Below are 18,571 nucleotides of genomic sequence, written 5' to 3' on the forward strand. Positions count from 1 at the left end.
ACTGTAAAATAAAAGGAAAAGGCGCACGAAAATCATCACTTATCAGTACTTAAATGATTCGTCCAAGAGTGTGTTCGCTCGTGTTTTGAGTTTCGAAATTGGCAGATGTATATTTCTTAAAGATCTACACTTTCTGCCCGCATTCTGTGAAATGTCAGTCCCCTCAGCATTTTTACAGCCTGTACCACGCTGAGTGATGTACGTCATCGTAGGAGTCGACAGAGCACGAAACCTCTGTACCTCCACCACCGCCTCATCTTGATGGCATTTTTCAACCACGAGGATTTCGCGTTACTTCCTACCTCGCATAGCCACGTTGAATAATGTGTCTGGGTCCGTACTGGGTTCTTCAAGAAAATTGCATACTTTTTTCTTAAAGGCCGGCAACGCATCAGCGGTTCCTTTGATATTGCAGATGTCCAAGAGCTTCGGATCGGTTAACATTAGGCAACCTGTTGCTCGTTTGCTCTCTTCTCCTATAAATAAAAGGCAATGATACTCTGTCAGTCGAGCCTCTCAACTTAAACGTTACTGATATTAACGTTGAATCTTAGTTGAAGCGATAATGATATGTCTAAGTGATAAGGATAATGAGAAGGTCGCTGAGAGTAGAACGTCGCAGACTAGAGGAGGCAGCAGACGCGGGACGAGCGGGCGCGGGCGGCGAGCGGCGGGGCGTGCCGGTGCGCGCGCGCCGCCCACCACGTTATAAGCGCGCGCGGCGTGCTCTGCCGCACAGCGTGACCGGCGCCCGAGAACGACGCTAGAGCGTGCGGTGCGACAGCGACACGTCTGCGGCCCGCTTCACTCTCTCGCCGATACCGCTACCGCGTCTTGACCGTGTCGCGCGACTCTGTGCCACTCGTTGCTATACCGTGATACAAACCCCGAAGAACGCTCCCGTGTTGCCGTGCTGCAGATCGCTCAGCTAGCGGCGACCGCAACCGCGCTCTACACGCACGTTGTTGGCTGCATGCAAAGGTAAGCTACTAACAATCACTATATTTTTACTAATTAAAAATAATGGTTAGATTCTTTTGAAGTCTATGAAATAAATATTGTTATAAAAGTAATACTTAACATTAAAACTTACCTATTTTGTAGCTCGCTAAACGTGTAGGTAAGTCTAAGAGCGTTAGAAACTTCACAGAGTATTCGCAGAAATGCTTTTCACAATACATACTTGTATTTTCCTATGTTATAAAACTTACGTATTTGTTTTCTTTTAATAATTTCTTTGACCATTTCTAATAATTAACTGTAATATTTGCATGTTCATGAAAACTTTTGCATTTATCGATCACTTAGAACCCTAGAGATAACCAAGTAACACTTTAATCTTGGCGCAATTTATTCGCACCTATTATACTTCGATATACGAGTAATAGATTTGTCACACAAATCTAAACTAAACGGCTGAATATAATGCTTATCAAAATTTGACTCTAATTAATCCTTGATTTAAAAAGACAGAGCAGATTATTATCTGCTCTGTCTTTTTAATTCTTATCAATTTTCGATATTAAAATAGAGTTTAATTATCCATAGTTTTTTTTAAACGATTATCAATGTTATATTTAACTGACAAGATATATGGTGTATGGACACTACGGCTAATTTTATATAAAATTAAGAAAAAAAAATCAAAGTTACTTATATGGCGTAATCTGAATGCGGAAAACTTGAAAAAATGCCAAAAAGATTTTATCAATAGACGTAGCGGTTTATAACTAATCTTTACATATAATGTTATTTATTAAACTTCATGATAATAGGCTAAAACGATGATGATCTTTTTTAAAAGTTTTACAACTACGACCGTTGCGAATTTATATTTTGCGTGGGGGTCAACGTTTAAAGTGGGGTCGAAAGCATTCTCTCGGCCGCCGTGCCCGCCGGCCACTGGCTTCACTTGTGACCTTGTCTCGCGCCAAGAGAGCCGCCGCCACCTCTTCGGGTATGACCCGAATTACTACGGGGACATCAATGTGTTTTGGTTAGAATGTGTGGTGTTAACTGGTCATTCTTTTTTTCGTTTTGCGGTAAGAATTAAAGATTAACCTAGTCGTAGGATGTAAGGCACTTTTCAAGTCAATGGCCATCGTTTTCTTAATACCGATAATGTTCAAGTCTATGTTTCTGATCTGATAAGGCACTCTTTATCAGTAAATAATGAATAGAATCAGCACTGCACTACTATGGCATTCATTTATACTGTTTTTTTTTTACATTATTAACTAGACTATTAAATAAATGTTTGCCAATTATCTGATCTATTCGTGACATCTGAATGTTGGGTCGGGAATTATCTTTTAAAATTTTTCAAATGTTAACGAGCTAACCCATTCGCACTTTGTATAATTGTATGGGCAATGGCGACAGGTTTTTCCAGACAGCTTTCCTAAAGCGTTAGAATATGTGATAATGGCTAAGTTGCAACAAGTTAAGAGATAGTAGTTACTTAGTATTCAAACTAAAACATATAAGTAATAAGAAAGTGGCAAGCACTAGTTGTTCCCTGTTACAAACTTCTGGAACATTCTATAGACTGTTATGCAAGCGAAAAAATACAGACAGTCGAGATTGACCTCTTGACATACAACTTTATTGTTATTGATACGGTTAATAAACATATTACGACTTCGAAGAACACGTGGAGAGAATACTATTCAAGTCTCTAGTACGAGTTATAACAGTTGTGTTGACGAACAACAGTCTAGCTACATGCTTCCCAAACTGGTACATTTTTGTAACTAAACTTCTAATAAGAAATTCATTTATAGGTACAATTGCCAACTGTATAAGTACTAGAACAGTAATTAATATCGCTTTAACTTGTTATAATTATAAATGCCCGATTAAAGTGTATCAAAATAAGTGCAAAAATAATTTGTCATGAATTAAGAATTGCTAATATAAGAGTCAATGCTAGTCACAGGTCAAGGTCTTCAGAAAGGGTATCAAAACATAGTCACTATGTCACACGAACATACTGTGTAACTTTTAAAATAGTACTAATGTAGTACTAATAGTAACCAAGAACTCGATAGACCATCAAATCGATTTCGAATTAATTTTAATTTACCAAATCAACTTATAGATTAAATAAGATATGTAGTTGTTCTGTTTATCCGTTGAGTAATTACGTATTTCTGTTAACTAATGATTGCCCATTGGTCGTTGAAATTTGATCATAGTTCATAATCGAATATTTTTTCGATGCAAAATAACTTTAACTTCAACTGTATCAAATTCCTCTTTCATCCGTTCGCACAAGGATACAAAGTTTTACCTTTACGTTTTGATGTAAAGACTAGATATCGCCGGCGATTCCGTCTACGCGGAGATAAAAAAACTTAAGATCAAAAGTAGATAGTAGCCGATTTTATGCACAATATGAAACTTCATAAAAATCCGTCAGGTCGGCTCGGAGGAGTATGTGAACTAACATTGTGGCACGAGAATGTTATATATAAGATGACGACAACATGTTTAAATATAAGATTAAATTTTATAAAATAAAAAAAGATTGAGCATCACTGGTCTGATATACGACTTACATATATGAATGTTTCGGACTCTGTACCAAGTTGTAGGAGGCACTGACCGCCTGCCAAACGTCAATTGTGTCTGCCGATTACACACGCGTGATCCATCAAACTTTCAACTAGCCGCAGGTCTCCAGTCTCGAAACACCTTTAGTTTCATTCACTTTAAAAAAAGAGACACAAATTTAAGGTTTGTACAAATGTTTTAGCAATGGAAACTCACGCTGACTTACATCTTAGTCGGCGTTACCTATCCGATATTTCAAACGAGCGTTTAATTTCAATTATCATAATACTTCTCCACTTGACTTTCTAATTAAATTTTGTATATCTAAAATAATCTAAACTGTAAGATTAAAGTTTTATTTAATTTTTAAAGTAAAATTTTAATTTTAAAACTTACTAATTTAAATGAAACATGTTTAGTTTTATTTAAAAAATATCAGAGATGAAATAATGCTTATGAAAACACTAGCTTTCGCCCGCGATTCTGTCCGCGCGGAATCATAAAAAAACTTAATAAGTAGCCTATGTGTTCTTACAGACATCTACATCTGTGCCACAGCCGTTTCGGAGATACCTTCAAACAAACATCCATCCATCCATCTAAACATTCGCATTTATAATATTAGTAAGATTGAATATTTTTAAGTTGGAAGTACTTCTTTATTAAATGATTGTATCCTAAAAAGGGAATGTAATATAAAACAGTAGAAAAAAGCTGTTAAACAAAATTGTAGTAAAACATCCAATTATGTATTAACCAAATAAATACACGAGTAAAATGTAGTTTCCAATAAGTCATTAAATGCAATAACATCGTAAGAATTTTAATTTATCTTGCACATACATAATTGAGAGGTCGCTGCGTAGCAACATGGCATAAATTTAATGACCAGTACATCGGATAGTGCCTAGATAAAACGAGACGCGCATCTCTAGTTGCTACGCGCGGACTTGATTACTAAATTGCTAAAGGCACTCGAACGTAATGACGGTTCTCGGCAAAAATATGATCGCTTCCTTAACGGTAGATTAAAGGTGCGTTCAAATTTAGCATTAGTACATGTTATAAATGGTATAACTTGTATGTAGCTATGAAGTAAGGCTACAGGTCTAGCGAGCTATAGATGTCATTATTTAATAGAGTGCAGTCGCACCGAGGCGCGGGAGTCCTCCGCCACGCACGCGGCCCGCACGTGACCGACAGCCGGACCTGTGTCTCTTGCAACAGGCAATGCATTGACTTCATGCAATGCGCTGTCTTCACTTTTACATGCCACAACGCATAAAAAAAATTTTAGCTTGACTTATTTTAAGTTAGCTTATTTTATACTCAAAGTTATACATTTAGCCATCTATATATTAATCTTGGACTTTTAAAGTATTCCAGTGTTATAAAATTTAAATTGGACCTTTTAATTTTAAATTAAATTCGCCTTACAGTTATGTAACAAATTGAGCCTTACAGTTACAGCAAATCAATTTTGATATTGTAATGTAAAAGTTTAATTTTTATCTCGATCGTCATCGAAAAACAAAACCTTGAACATGATGTATTTGCGTTGCTTGTTACGAAAGTCCTTTCTTACTGTCCGCAAATCCGCGTCTGTTCCGGGTAATCTCCGAACAGGCTGGACCGATTTTGACGGGACTTTCACTTGCTGGTAGCTAATGTGTGCGGGTGTGACCTAGGCTTTTTTTAATTCCGCGCACACCGAAGTCGCGGGCAACTGCTAGTTTACGATATTTTGATATACAAAGTCCATGTATGATATTAAATTTAAATACTTTTTGTTTGAAATTAAGTGGATGTGTTGTAAATAATTGTTCCAACAGGGATCGCCCACAATTAATTCAGGCGAGACTCAATAATATGACACTTAGTAAAATAAAATGTAATACGTGTGAGGTTCACACACAAAAATAATAAGGTTGTTCTTATAAATTTTGTTAGAATATTAAAAAAAATAGTGATATTATAGTTGTTACAAGAACACCTTTGAGAAATAATTATAGACTATTACAATCAATAATGTATCTCATACATTTTTAATCATATCAGAAGTAATTGCTTATTAACTTGAACAAGCGGAGCGACATAATACGATTGTTACAATATTTAAAATGCTAGGTATATTAATTGCATTTAAAATCAATTCCCACATTTTGAGGCACCAGTTTGTTTTCCGACGACTTTAATATTTTTACTTTAGCAAGAAAAGTGTATCTCTATAGAAGTAAGATTTAGCATTTTCTTTTTAGTATGCTGTAGATCTTTATTTTTTTAAAACGGTGTTTTTGAATGTCATAGTAGTATTTAGTTAATACTACAAAATGTGTTCCGGTTTTATTGTTTACTCCGATTTAAAGTGGTTTTAAATGTTATTAAGACTTGAAAGTAGTTTTCCACTTTGACTATTCCATCAACGTCTTTCGAACATTAACTGGAAATATTATTTATAATCTAGAATAATCGTTTCCTTCCAAGCAATCTTTTACCGTTATATCTATAAATAATCGGATTAAAACTTGCAAAGTACTCGTGTCTAACTCCAACATCTTATATACCAGACTATATGAACTTATGAGTAGAAATATAACGTACTTAGCAAAAAGATAGCGTCGACTAAACCGATAAGATCTCGAGGTGATGGGTCGGGGACATGTTTACAAAAAAAAATTAACAATAATTATGATATGATATAAAATTAAGATACAAAATAAATCTATTATTAAAAATCATAACATCTTTTTAAAATTATTTGTTTGGAGTATGAAAATGTAAACTTAGTACCACTATCAAGTGTAAAATTATTAAAACTCTCGTTAAACATTTTACTATTTTAATTATATAACGGCTGATTTCTGAATATTCGGTCCCTACACCAGAGTAAACGTGAGGTAAACCTTTATTTAATATGAACTTGTATTTTAAATCCTTGTCCATCCATCCATAAATCCAAACTTTCGCATTTACAATATTAGTAAGATAGTGAGGTAATAGCAATATTAAATGGTGCAATAAGGACTTGTATGAAATATTGTATGTTTGCTAACTGCATTGCGTCTCGTTAATGTTTCGTAATGTATTTTCGCCTCCCTCGACGAATGCGGCGTCGCCCTAGCAATCAACTCAAGTGCGACCTTCCGCTTACTATCCTTGCATCGCGTCTTCCCGCACTGCCTACAAGCCTGATACATTATCATTCAATTGCCTTTGTTTAACCTCACGTATGATTCTCCCAGGTCATACTTCATCTGTTATACATTCGCTTTTCTGGTTCAGAAAGTCTCTCATTAAAGATATCGTGTACTAATCTTGCAAAATAACATAACATCAATTCTTACTTCTCCTACTTTCCTGGTTGATGCACAATATCATGCGCAAGCGCAAAAATGACACATAAATTATGAGCGCCATGCATTCCATGCGACGGTTACGTATAACACGTGTATTAGTTAATATTTATAATTGAATCATTACTATACCTATAAATACGAGAATAAACAAATGTTATTTATAAATTTGGTATAAAATAAATTCTATTTTTATAATACGTCCAAACAAAAATTTTGCGCCCATGCCTGCTATTCTCGGAATGACACTTAAGGAAAGGAAGGAGCTGATTTGTATTTTTATGAATGAGGAGATGTATGTAGGTGAAGTCATCTTGCTCCGAGTCGCTGTAATGCCTCGCTTTAATTTATTGAACGACAAAATCTGTGGCATTTATACTTTAAAAATTTACGAAGAAGCGGTTACGTTTTGTCACCGAATTTTATTGAACTTAGCAGATGTGTAAAATAATGTTTTTTTTTTAACAAACGAAATATGCACAGGCGAAAATAAAAAATATATTCTTGAAATAATTTCTATTAATACTCAAATTGTAGTAATGATACGTAAGTAAAGATTTTTTATCTACTTAAAGAAAATGCATTTCACGGTATAAAATGACTATACTTAGGAAATGAAAAGTATCAGTATTGGGTTTCAAAGGGCGCAACTGGTATCGTATTTCACCGTCCCTTCACTATAAAAGCATAAGCTTCTCGAATTACTTGCATTCAGTGGTTTGTTTGCGTCAAAGCAACTTAACAATGACCTCCAGTAACATTTAGCCTTTGCCGCAAACTCGTTTAAAGTAGGTCTTATTTTTATATCAATCTTCGATAATAACTTGTGCGTAAAGTTGACCTTTAAAAGATATAAATAGATATTGAAGTTACTACACTTTGCATTAAACTTTTTTACATTTATCAAGTGTCAAGTTCTCATATTTTTTCTTAAATTGTGATATTTTGAGAACATATAATGGTCATCATAGTTTGTGATCATCATAATTATAGTCATCAACCGTTTTTGTTACTATACTATATGTTTTGTGTATGTTTCTGCAGTGGAAACTCGTATAGGTTAGCTAAATGTATAAGATTTTAATATGATTGTTTACATTTGCAGTCCATGGTAGCCAATGTTATTTCTTTTATTGTCCCTTATAGTTAACAGATTATTAATACCTCTGACGGAACCTCATTGTAGCTATAAGCATCTTTCAAGCGTTCTTTGGTTTGATTAGTAAAGGTATAATTGTTTGTTGCAGATATAAAGATGTTGTTGCGGCGGGTTGTGTCGGCGCTGCTGGCGGTGGCGGCGGGCGCAGCGCTGTGCGGGCGCGCGGACTCGGCCAGCGTCGCCATGAAGCTGTGTGGCCGCAAGCTCGGAGAGATCCTCAGCCGTGTGTGCAGCGCCTACAACAGCCCCGCCTGGGATGTACCCACAGGTCAGTCGACCTAACAACCTCTTATATTCTCCGCCGGTAAGCGAAAAGCGGAATGTAAAGCAAGTCATAGTTGTCGTGAATGTCACTACTCACTACCTCTGTCTACTATCATTCAATCAGTGACCTTCGAACGCAGTGTTAGGTGCTTGTAGTCTTCATTTGATCCATCTCATCTTGATATTGTTTCTTGATAAAACTTTAACTGGTACTTGTTAAAATCTATATATATAAAAGAAAGTCGTGTTAGTTACACTATTTATAACTCGGAGATCGGTCGAACTGATTTAGCTGAAAATTGATGGGGTGGTAGCTTAGAACCAGGAAACGGACATAGGATAATTTTTACCCCGTTTTCTATTTTTCATTCCGCGCGGACGGAGTCGCGGGTAAAAGCTAGTCTATATATATAAAAGAAAGTCTTGTTAGTTACACTATTTATAACTCAAGAACGGCTGAATCGATTTGACTGAAAATTGGTGGGCAGGTAGCTTAGAACCAGGAAACGGACATAGGATAATTTTTTTATTTTTTATTCCACGCGGACGAAGTCGCGGGTAAAAGCTAGTTTTAAATAAATGAAAAAATTAAATTCAACACTTGTAGATCGATACATATTTATTTGTCGTAAGCTCATTATACGCCTCACCGAGGAGCCTAACCAATTTAAGGGTGATTAGACCAACCCGCACTGGGTCAGCGTGGTTGACTTCGTACACATCATTGAATTTCTTCGTCAATATGTGTAGGTTGCATCACGATGTTTTCCTTTATCGTAAAAAGGTCGGATAAATGTACACGTGAGATTCAAAAATCGTCGTATACTTGTTCGACAACTTATTTATGCGTTAACGCAATACACACACTGAGACAATACACGTGTCTTATACCAAAACGAAACATTCGGTGGCGATAAGTGTATATGACCTATGACGGTCATTCACATATACTTTGTACCCAAAACTATTTATATACCATAACAAATAACGTCATATTACCTTGGTTATCGTAAAACCCGAATTGCTTTATTTGTCTACAATACAAATATAAGTTACGATTTAAAAATATATATATATTGCTTTCTACAATTACAGAGAGGTTATAAGACTTCAATTAAGCCTTTATGAAAAAAAAATAGATTTAAACATATATTATTTGTATCTATGTATGTATCTCGTTGCGGATACCAAATCATTCTTTAAAAAAATGGAGATAAATTAGTTTGAGTAATAACCCAGTAAGCAAGTCAATTATAAAACTCGACGGACTCCTTCTTGTGCCTGGGACATCTGTAGATCTTCATCTCCTTTATCCAGCGATACCAGGGACTCGCATAACACTCGTAATACCCCTTAAAATGGTCTGGCTTTTCAGCCTGCATTATTTGAACGCATTTCGTGAAGATTGGAATTTTGAACTAAAATGGTTTGCGTTTACTTTCACTAACTATATAAATTACTTCCTTGTCTTTATAGTGAAAGCTGTGTCGTTTTACACGGGTGACTACTATAACTGTACAAGTTGCAACTAACTGCTACTCTGTAAGTTGTAGAGATTATCATTTAAGTAATTCAGGAGCATCGGTGGTTTAGGGGTTAAGCACTTGACTTGTTATCTGCAGGTCTTGGGTTCAAATCCCGCAATGTACCAATGTGTTTTTCGATTTTGATTTACATAAATGTACATTTATTCGACGTTTTTACATCGGGATACAACCATATCTGAGAAGTGATTCGGGGATATGTGTGAAGTCAGCCATCCCCGCACTGGGCCAGCGTGGTTGACTATGGCCTGATCATCCCGAAACTCAGGGTAGGCTCAGAGCCTCTCGGTGGGGACTCGAGATATAGTGTGCTGATGATGAAACTTAAAGTATTCATGAAATCGTATAAATATAAAATAGTTATCATCTTCTTGACCTTATCGCGCTCATATAGGGTCTACACACCAGGTTCTCGTCTTCCATGTCGATCTAACTATCTTAAATTATTTCAGTCCCTATTCCCTTATTAACCATATCAACTTTCAAGCAAACAATCCATATAACAAGACTTTAATAAAGATTCTGATTCTTATTCTGTAGTAAGGTTGTAATTAATAAATAAAAAAATCTCTTAGGCATAACCTTATCCGTGTACCCCGTTCTGATTATAAGTATAATTTAAATTCTAATAATAAATACATAAAGAAGAAGAATAGAATAACGCTAAAGTAATCAATAATTATATTTAATGGTATTAGAACTGTTTCCAAGATATTTAACTAGACGTTATTATAATCGCATCAGTGTCATCAAAGTTAATATTATAATATCAATTTTAATTAACTAGTAGTAGTAATTATCCAATAGTATTATGTTTATTATTATCTATCAGTCTATCACAAAGAAATAAAATAATTGACAGCATCCGCCTGTCAACAGACAATATCAACGAGAAATAGAAATCCATATCTCTTTTGTTTAGTACAATATATAAAAAGTGTGCTATCTGTTATCCAAGCTGGATAGTAATGTTAAATGTTAACATTAATTGGTAAATATTTTTTATTTTCTAGCAAATTTAAACATAATTTAAAGATAATAGAACATGCTATGTAGACATGATTTTCTCTTAGCTTACAGTTCTCATATTAGTAATACAATTTAAAATTAGTAATTTGGTACAATTTGTATTCGAAAATAATACAAAAATCTAGTAAACTTACTTTAAGATAGGAACAAACAACATTCGGGGTCACCTTTAAACAAGTCAAGGCTTACAGAATGAAGAATTGTTATCTATGATCAACAATTTTACATAACATTACTCAGCTGAACAGTCATACTTACTGCGCAAGCTTTCTACAAAATTAAAACAATTAAAATAAATTAACCGACCAAATTAAATTATAATTCCAAACACGTTAAGGCTCTGGTTATTTAGTGAGTATACTTTATACGTTATCCTTTTATGAGTTTGAAAGGAAAGCCATGTTATATAACAAGTATATGTAAACATGAATCAGATATCGTGATATGATTTTTGTAAATATTTATCGAAGGCGATAAAAAAAACAATCGTGAAACCTTAGATGTCTGATCAAAACATAATTAAAACTTTGAACCTATCATACATAGCCAAAACAATAAGACCTCAGCTTTATTTGTTTTTGCTTAAGAGCTGACTAGCTAGGTTTGTATCCAAATGTTATTCGAAAAACAAGCTGTCAAAATATAAAAATAATGCTGTTGAGTTGAGAGAGTTGAGAGAGAAATCTCAATAACATTATATCTCTTAATCTCTTTCACGTTTATCTTCTTGAAATTAGGTTCTGATATTGTTCAATGTCACCTGCTTAAACATTTATTCTCTAATTAAATAATTTTGAGTCATTAAAATAGGTATATTATTCAATTCAAGCTGTTCTGCCATAAGTTACAACACATACATATATGTACAAATGTAGTTCGTTTTTATCGCAACATTCAGCGACCTCTTGAGTGTTTACATCTAATATAATCACAGGAAAACAGACGACTACTTAGGTGCACGTCCTCTTATTTAATATGACCCCTTCATTCTGTCATTATCGCTTCATCACGAAACTATTCCGTGGCCTGTACTAATGCTTGAAGGTCGCTTTTAAAGGAAATAAAATCAAATAATGACTTTTAGACCTTTACGGGAAATAAATCTTGAATTGGATGTTCCGGAATTTAAGATGTCGTTAGAAAAAATCAAACTTGTTATTTATTTAGATAAGAATTATACATGTAGACGACATTTTATAAAATAATAAACCAGTAATTCATAAATATTATTATGCGTACTGGGGTCACCCTTCAAACTGCATGAAAATACGCTTAACGAATGATCCATACCTTGCATATTCCGAAGGGTACTAAAGAGGTCAAGAGTAATCCTTCTAAATGCTTGGATGCGACGTGAGTCAAGCGATGTATTCGTATCATGAAGATCTAAGGTCAGATACTGCCGGCTTCTCTGGCGGTGCGGTAACAAAGTAATAAGATTATCTATTCTTATACCCTATGCGATTACATTGACCGACATATGTTTTGTCCGATACATTATTAGATGCTGCTTAATAGTTAATGATACTTCGGTCAAATTTCATTGTCCTCATAATAACCAAGTTTTATAAAACACACGTAACTGAAGGAATATCACAAAGCTTGTGAGCTAAGTATTTGAATTATTTGTAGGTTACTTTTTTCTCTTCAATCAACAAACATTAAAAGTTGTTGATCACAGTTTTTGCTCCATATCCTTCAATACACGTCGTCGCCGTATATAAATCTGTAAACTTGTTATTGTAAATTGTAAACAGTGTAATCTTTCTCGTGCCTCTGTCGGTTACACTCAGGTTATAACATACATATTATATGCAACAAGAGCTTCTACACCGTACCAGACACACGAAGGACTTTTACAACTTCGGTGATTATCAGTTTTCGTTTCTTACCCATTCTTTAAACATTTTCCACATTCACATGGTCATGTTTACTGTTTTTAATCTGTATGTGTACACATATAAAAAAAGCTTATAGATAGCTTCATAAAAAAAACTATTTATATTCTATTAGCAATAACAAGAGAGCAAGAATATTCCAGAATACACTGATATGTAGCACATTGTATTTAACTATTACACAAAGTAGAATTAAACAGTACAATTTTTATCGCTTGAGTAAATGTGCTGAGGTCGAAAACATTGTTTAACTAAATTTAGCAATGTAGTAAAAGTGATAATAAACATCTCACTCCAGCTGTGGGTTTCTATTGCAAAGATGTTTGTATTATATGTAGTTTTTATTTTGTCAAAGACATTAATAGAACTAGCAATATCATCTCTTCTGTTGCACGAATTGTCCGACTCGACTGGTAAAAAACCACGACAAGTGTGACCAAGACAAGTGTGAAGTGAAAGCTTTTCCGCGTTCCCTCAAAAAGGACATAGGAAGTGAAAATATCCTCTTTTACTGCCTTTAATCTCCTCCTCTGACGATTAATAGTTAGGTAACGTATCTGCAAATACAGATGTCTATGGACAGCGGTCACATTACTATTCTGGCGAATCTATAAAAAGAAGACAATTAACAGAATGTATTAATACAACTAAGAGCGTCGGTGGCTCAGGGGTTAAGCACTTGACTTGCAATCTGCAGGTCCTGGGTTCGAATCCCGCCATGTACCAATGTGTTTTTCGATTTTCGATTTACATATGTACATTTATCCGACGTTTCTTACGGTGAAGGAAAACATCGTGATGCAACCTGTACATATCTGAGAAGAAATTCAAAGATATGTGTGAAGTCAACCAACCCGCACTTGGCCAGCGTGGTTGACTATGGCCTAGTCACCCCTAACTTGGGGTAGGCTCCGAGCCCCTCGGTGGGGACGTATAGTGAGCTGATGATGATGATTAATACAACTGTCACTTCACTGGAGTTCTAGGGTACCTTTTACAAACACATTTTACATACAAGATTTCATTATTAAATTACTAGTAATTATTCTGTTATCTTAAAATTCAACTTGTTCACTTCTAGTATGTTGACTCCAAACCCATACAATTAGCTTCTCATAAGCAAATTGATAAGCTGACAAGCTTCTATAATGATAACATTGTCGCAGAAAGATGCTAAGGGCCTCTTAATTATTTGTACATACCACGAATTATACTCTGAGCTAGGTGCATACTATCTTATCTTATAATATTATAAATGCAAATGTTTAGATGGATGGATGGATGTTTGTTTGAAGGTATCTCCAGAACGACTCAACAAACCTCGATGAAGTTTAGCATAGATCTTAATCATAGTCTGGATGAACAAATAGGCTACTTATGTTTTTTGTAATTCCGCACGGACGGAGTCGCGGATGACAGCTAGTTAGTATCATAAATGCAAACGATTTGAAATTTGATGGTTGTTTGTTAGAAGATATCTCCAAAACGGCTAAAGGGATCTCGATGAAATTTGGCACAGATGTAGGACTTAGTCTGGAAGAACACATAGGCTACTAATTGCGTTTTTTTTAATTTCGCGCTGACGAAGTTGCGAGCGACAGCTAGTCTGTTGTAATTATAGGCGACTTAATGTGACATACTAACTCTACAATTTAATATATATAGATGACATGATTGTTTGAATTATTAGAGAAAATAAAATAAATATCTTACTAATATCCCAAATTGGTAAGTTTGGATGTATGGATGTTGATTACTAACGACTAAAGGAATTTGAATGAAAGGAACAGAGACAGATAATACGCTATAATCTCTATTAGTGCATAGGGTATTAAATATTTTTTTTACGTAGACGAAATTGCGAGCCAAAACGAGTATGTATTTTTCTGTTCAATATTCGATATCTAATATTGTGCAATTATTAATTTATCCTACTTTTTATTTTTATTTTACACTAGCTGTGCCCGCAAATTCATCCGCATTTCTTCGGGTAGCATTTTAATTTTTTAGGCTAATTATTCGACTTAAACTTATAAAACATTTTAACAAAACATTCGACTAAAACCTTACATATTCACATGCAAACTTTAAAAAATTATCCTTATTGTTATTTTGAGGGTAAAACTTTTACAAACTTTGAATGTCATCTTTATTCATATCAAATGAACAGCGTAAAAACTAAGTTTCAAGCTTCTAACTGTAAAAATTACGATACTTTCATACAAATTACCACACCCACTTTCTACCCCTTACAACCCTTTTTTCGCGGTAAAAAGTAGCCTATGTCCTTTCTCAGGACCTAGACTATCTGTGTAACAAATTGCATTTTAATCGGTTAAGTAGTTTAGGCGTGAAAGCGGGACAGACACACAGAGATACTTTCACATAAAATTAATAATTTAGTAAGGATTTAAAAAAAATGTTTAAGAAGAAAAAAATAATAATTAGAATTAATAGATCGTTGTAGTCAGTGAGTTTGACTACTACGAGTCGATCAAGACGTCATCGAGGTGTGAGTTATAGCAATGAAATATTTAAAAATAAAAGTGTTGATATTCGCAGTGGTCGAGCAGACGGCGGGGGTGGTGAGGCGACGGCGGGAAACCGGTATCGTATACGAATGCTGCACGCAGGGCTGCACTTTGGAACATCTCACGGAGTACTGCGCCACTACCATTAAAGTCACGTAAGTACTTACATATCCACAATGATTCTTAAACTCGCGAATATTGAGTTGGTATCCTGAAATAGAATCTTATGTGATAAAAAAGTCAACATTAAATGGTCCCTAAATTCGCTACTAAGGAATTTAAATATGACCAAGATGTATTTTTACACAACAGCCACCAGACAAATGTTTGAAGATTTAAAACAAAATCTTAGATAGGTCGAAGCTCAGTCAACTTTGAGAATCACACCCTTATTATGGAACCTATTGCAGAATATTCCACAATCCCTCGGCATCCGTGTTTGTTTTTTATATGGCTATTTGGTTATTATGATTTTAAGTCCGTTTACTAATAAAAAAAAATTGACGAAAACAGAGAAGCGTTGATAAGTAGTTGACACGAGCGGGATAGCGGCCAAAGGTTGACCTTACAGAAGTTATGTCCCATAAAGATTAAAAGCAATTATAAACAGTGGCTGAGAATATAAGTATTTTTAATTGTTTGATAATAACTGATAGAGTACTATAAATATTAAACTCAAATAATTTTTCCTTACTTTGCTTTTGACCGACTGATTATAGAGGGTAATGTTTTTCATGGGTACTCATATATGTTTATTTGTGAACAAAAGTAGCTTAATTTACTACTACTAGGTAAATTTCATAATGCGAGGTGTTATTTGAATTTCCTCCGGTGTTATAATGAAAAAAGTCCGTCTTCCCTAATTCAACGTCTAACTTTTTTATTTGTATTCTTATGGTTAATATAGTTTTTTCTATCTTCAGTTCAGAAACCTCGGTGGATTCGCACATGATCGAGGATCGCTCTGCGGAGTCGACGGGCTCGCGATCGGCAGGGTCTGCGGGGGCTACGGGGATGGCAACAGCGGCGCGCGCGCCTGCGGCGGTAGGCAGCGATGTGTACGCGGGGCCGCGCGAGGTGGGGCGCGCTGCGAGCGGGTACGGGCGCGCGGGCTGGCGCCGCCGATGTCGGTGCCGCGGCCGACGCTCACGCCGGCGGCGCCCAACCCTCATGGGTAACATGGTGTGTCTCACGTACGCCACCATCTTGTTCTCTACCAACTCATCAGTTCCTGCTCAACATTAAAGCCAACTTGAAAAAAAAAATCACACACCGTAATTTTCATTTAAAAGGCATAACCCATGTATTTAGATGAACTCCTAATTACAGTATTTTTAAGCGGGAAGAAAAAAATCTAGATGTTTATGTCAGTCAACCTAAATTCTATGTAGCATGTTTTGTTACTTTATTTTAGTAGGTTGCATTAACATTGGGTAAAATATTAATTTGCCGAAAATTCAATAATGCATTTTTACATTATTACATCAACATCATCTACTAAAGTTGGCTTTTTTGGCGAGAATAAGAAAATTGACATTATGGAACACAAATATTTTTAAAATAGACCAGCTGCTTAAATAGAACAGCAATTAGTAGATATTCGAGAATTAAGTATGTCTAAAATAAGAATTCTCAACTGAAGTAATTATAGTAAAACAAAATAAATTTCCAATAAAGAGAACAAGATAGTGGTAACTAACCCTCATACTAATGCTTTCCGCATGTGTACTAAATTGTTTCACGTAACACTCTTCGCTCACTTGCATGTGGAAGATATACTGCAACTGAATGAAAACTATGTATTATGTTACATAATATATTAAGTGACCGACAAATAAGTGGTATGTCTGACGTAAAGTAATTATTATATAGTTATACAATAATGAAGACCTCTATATATGTAGGTACTATTTTTAAGAAACTTATCTTCAACCTTATTTACCTGGCACTTTACTTTATTTAAACATATCTTACGACTTTCCTTTATAACTTAATAACTGAATAAAACTTAAAACACTGCTATTTACTACTGATAATAACCTCTGCTAATTGTACTTACAGTAATGCCAATTACTGATTACGTGTACCTTACGATTGCTATATTGACAACTATATTTCTTCTCGAACAACTTAAGTTATAGAAAATGTTTTTCTTTTGTCAGCAGCACATCATAAAAGGTGCAGCGCGCGCTGCGCCCGTGGTGGGCACCGTGTCACCACTGCTGACTTGGGGCAGAACCCTAAACACTGACTTGCCAACGGTCGACAACGATCGCTACGCATATGTTATATATGCGTAAATTAGAACATCAAATGCTAATGCTCGGACCAGATGAAAAATCTACAGAGCGTATACAAATTCAAGTGGGTACTTTGAAGAAGTTTGTGACGGATCGAACAAGATAATATAACAGATAAAGCGAGGAAATTGAGTTATCGTCCAAGTGTTTAATATTTATGTGTGCATTTATGTTGATGTTGTAATCTGTTTGTGAGTATATTTGTAAGAATTTAGCTCATGAAAATCTCATGTATAGCTAATGATCTTCTGGAAATGCTTTTAATTGCTGTATGATTGTCTTTGGAATTTTAAGCTTGTTTTGAAACATGATACTGCAGCTAGTCAGAGAGCAGATAAAAAATGTAGTAAAATAACATCGATTTAATTAATAAAAAAATTAGGCGATATTTCAATATTTTTAATATTTTATCAAGATGCACCTGTAAAAATGAAATGTTTTTGTACAACTTTGTCTTCAGAGAAAACACACAGTCTAAAGGCCACTTTGACCATATGAATATTTTGTTCTCTCATAAAATGTATTAAATTCGAATGTAAGGAACTAACACATTTCTTGGATATGTCATAACAAGCTTTTACGTATCTTGTACCATAATTTAATCATTTGTATTTATTTATTTACTTTATATGTCGTTTAATACATCACCTATGTCATAATAGCACCGAAACAACTTTAGTTCATAATTATTATTTCATATGACAAATATCATTTTAGAATGTTTATTATATTTAGTACAAATTGACTTGTTCTAAAAATTTAAAACACTATAGGAAATAATTTGTTACAATAGTCAAAGCATAAATTATTTAAGTTTCATCGATTTCAATCCAGCGCTTAAATCCCAAATATCATCGTCGGTTATTACGTTCATTCAATTTTTCAAAAATTTTATGTGAGAAAAACAGGACACGAAAATGTGCAGTTTGTTCAAAAGA

The 18,571-nt window shown here is 34.7% G+C and overlaps 1 protein-coding gene across 7 annotated transcripts; it reads left to right on the top strand.

Moving 5' to 3' along the window:
- The first annotated feature begins 706 nt into the window (after nucleotides 1-706).
- Nucleotides 707-18,296, top strand: LOC106708935 (bombyxin B-9). Of its 7 annotated transcripts, none has more exons than XM_014500547.2 (5): nucleotides 707-981; nucleotides 8,156-8,335; nucleotides 15,365-15,488; nucleotides 16,257-16,515; nucleotides 17,499-18,296. In XM_014500547.2, the coding sequence occupies exons 2-5, from the start codon at nucleotides 8,164-8,166 to the stop codon at nucleotides 17,631-17,633; spliced, it is 690 nt and encodes a 229-aa protein (XP_014356033.1). In that variant the 5' UTR covers nucleotides 707-981; nucleotides 8,156-8,163; the 3' UTR covers nucleotides 17,634-18,296. The 7 variants fall into 7 exon arrangements, with proteins under 7 accessions (XP_014356033.1, XP_014356034.1, XP_014356035.1 ...); XM_014500548.2 differs by having other exon boundaries at nucleotides 16,257-16,410; nucleotides 17,496-18,296; XM_014500549.2 differs by having other exon boundaries at nucleotides 16,257-16,410.
- Nucleotides 18,297-18,571: the final 275 nt, after the last annotated feature.

This window comes from Papilio machaon, chromosome 5, assembly GCF_912999745.1.
Source record: "Papilio machaon chromosome 5, ilPapMach1.1, whole genome shotgun sequence".
Lineage (NCBI taxonomy): Eukaryota > Metazoa > Arthropoda > Insecta > Lepidoptera > Papilionidae > Papilio > Papilio machaon.

Excerpts from the sequence above, each read along its gene's own strand:
- LOC106708935 (XM_014500547.2), top strand. The coding sequence starts at position 8,164 with ATGTTGTTGCGGCGGGTTGTGTCGGCGCTGCTGGCGGTGGCGGCGGGC. Across the intron at positions 8,336-15,364 it reads CGCCTGGGATGTACCCACAG|TGGTCGAGCAGACGGCGGGG; the intron begins GTCAGTCGACCT and ends TGATATTCGCAG. Across the intron at positions 15,489-16,256 it reads GCCACTACCATTAAAGTCAC|TTCAGAAACCTCGGTGGATT; the intron begins GTAAGTACTTAC and ends TTCTATCTTCAG.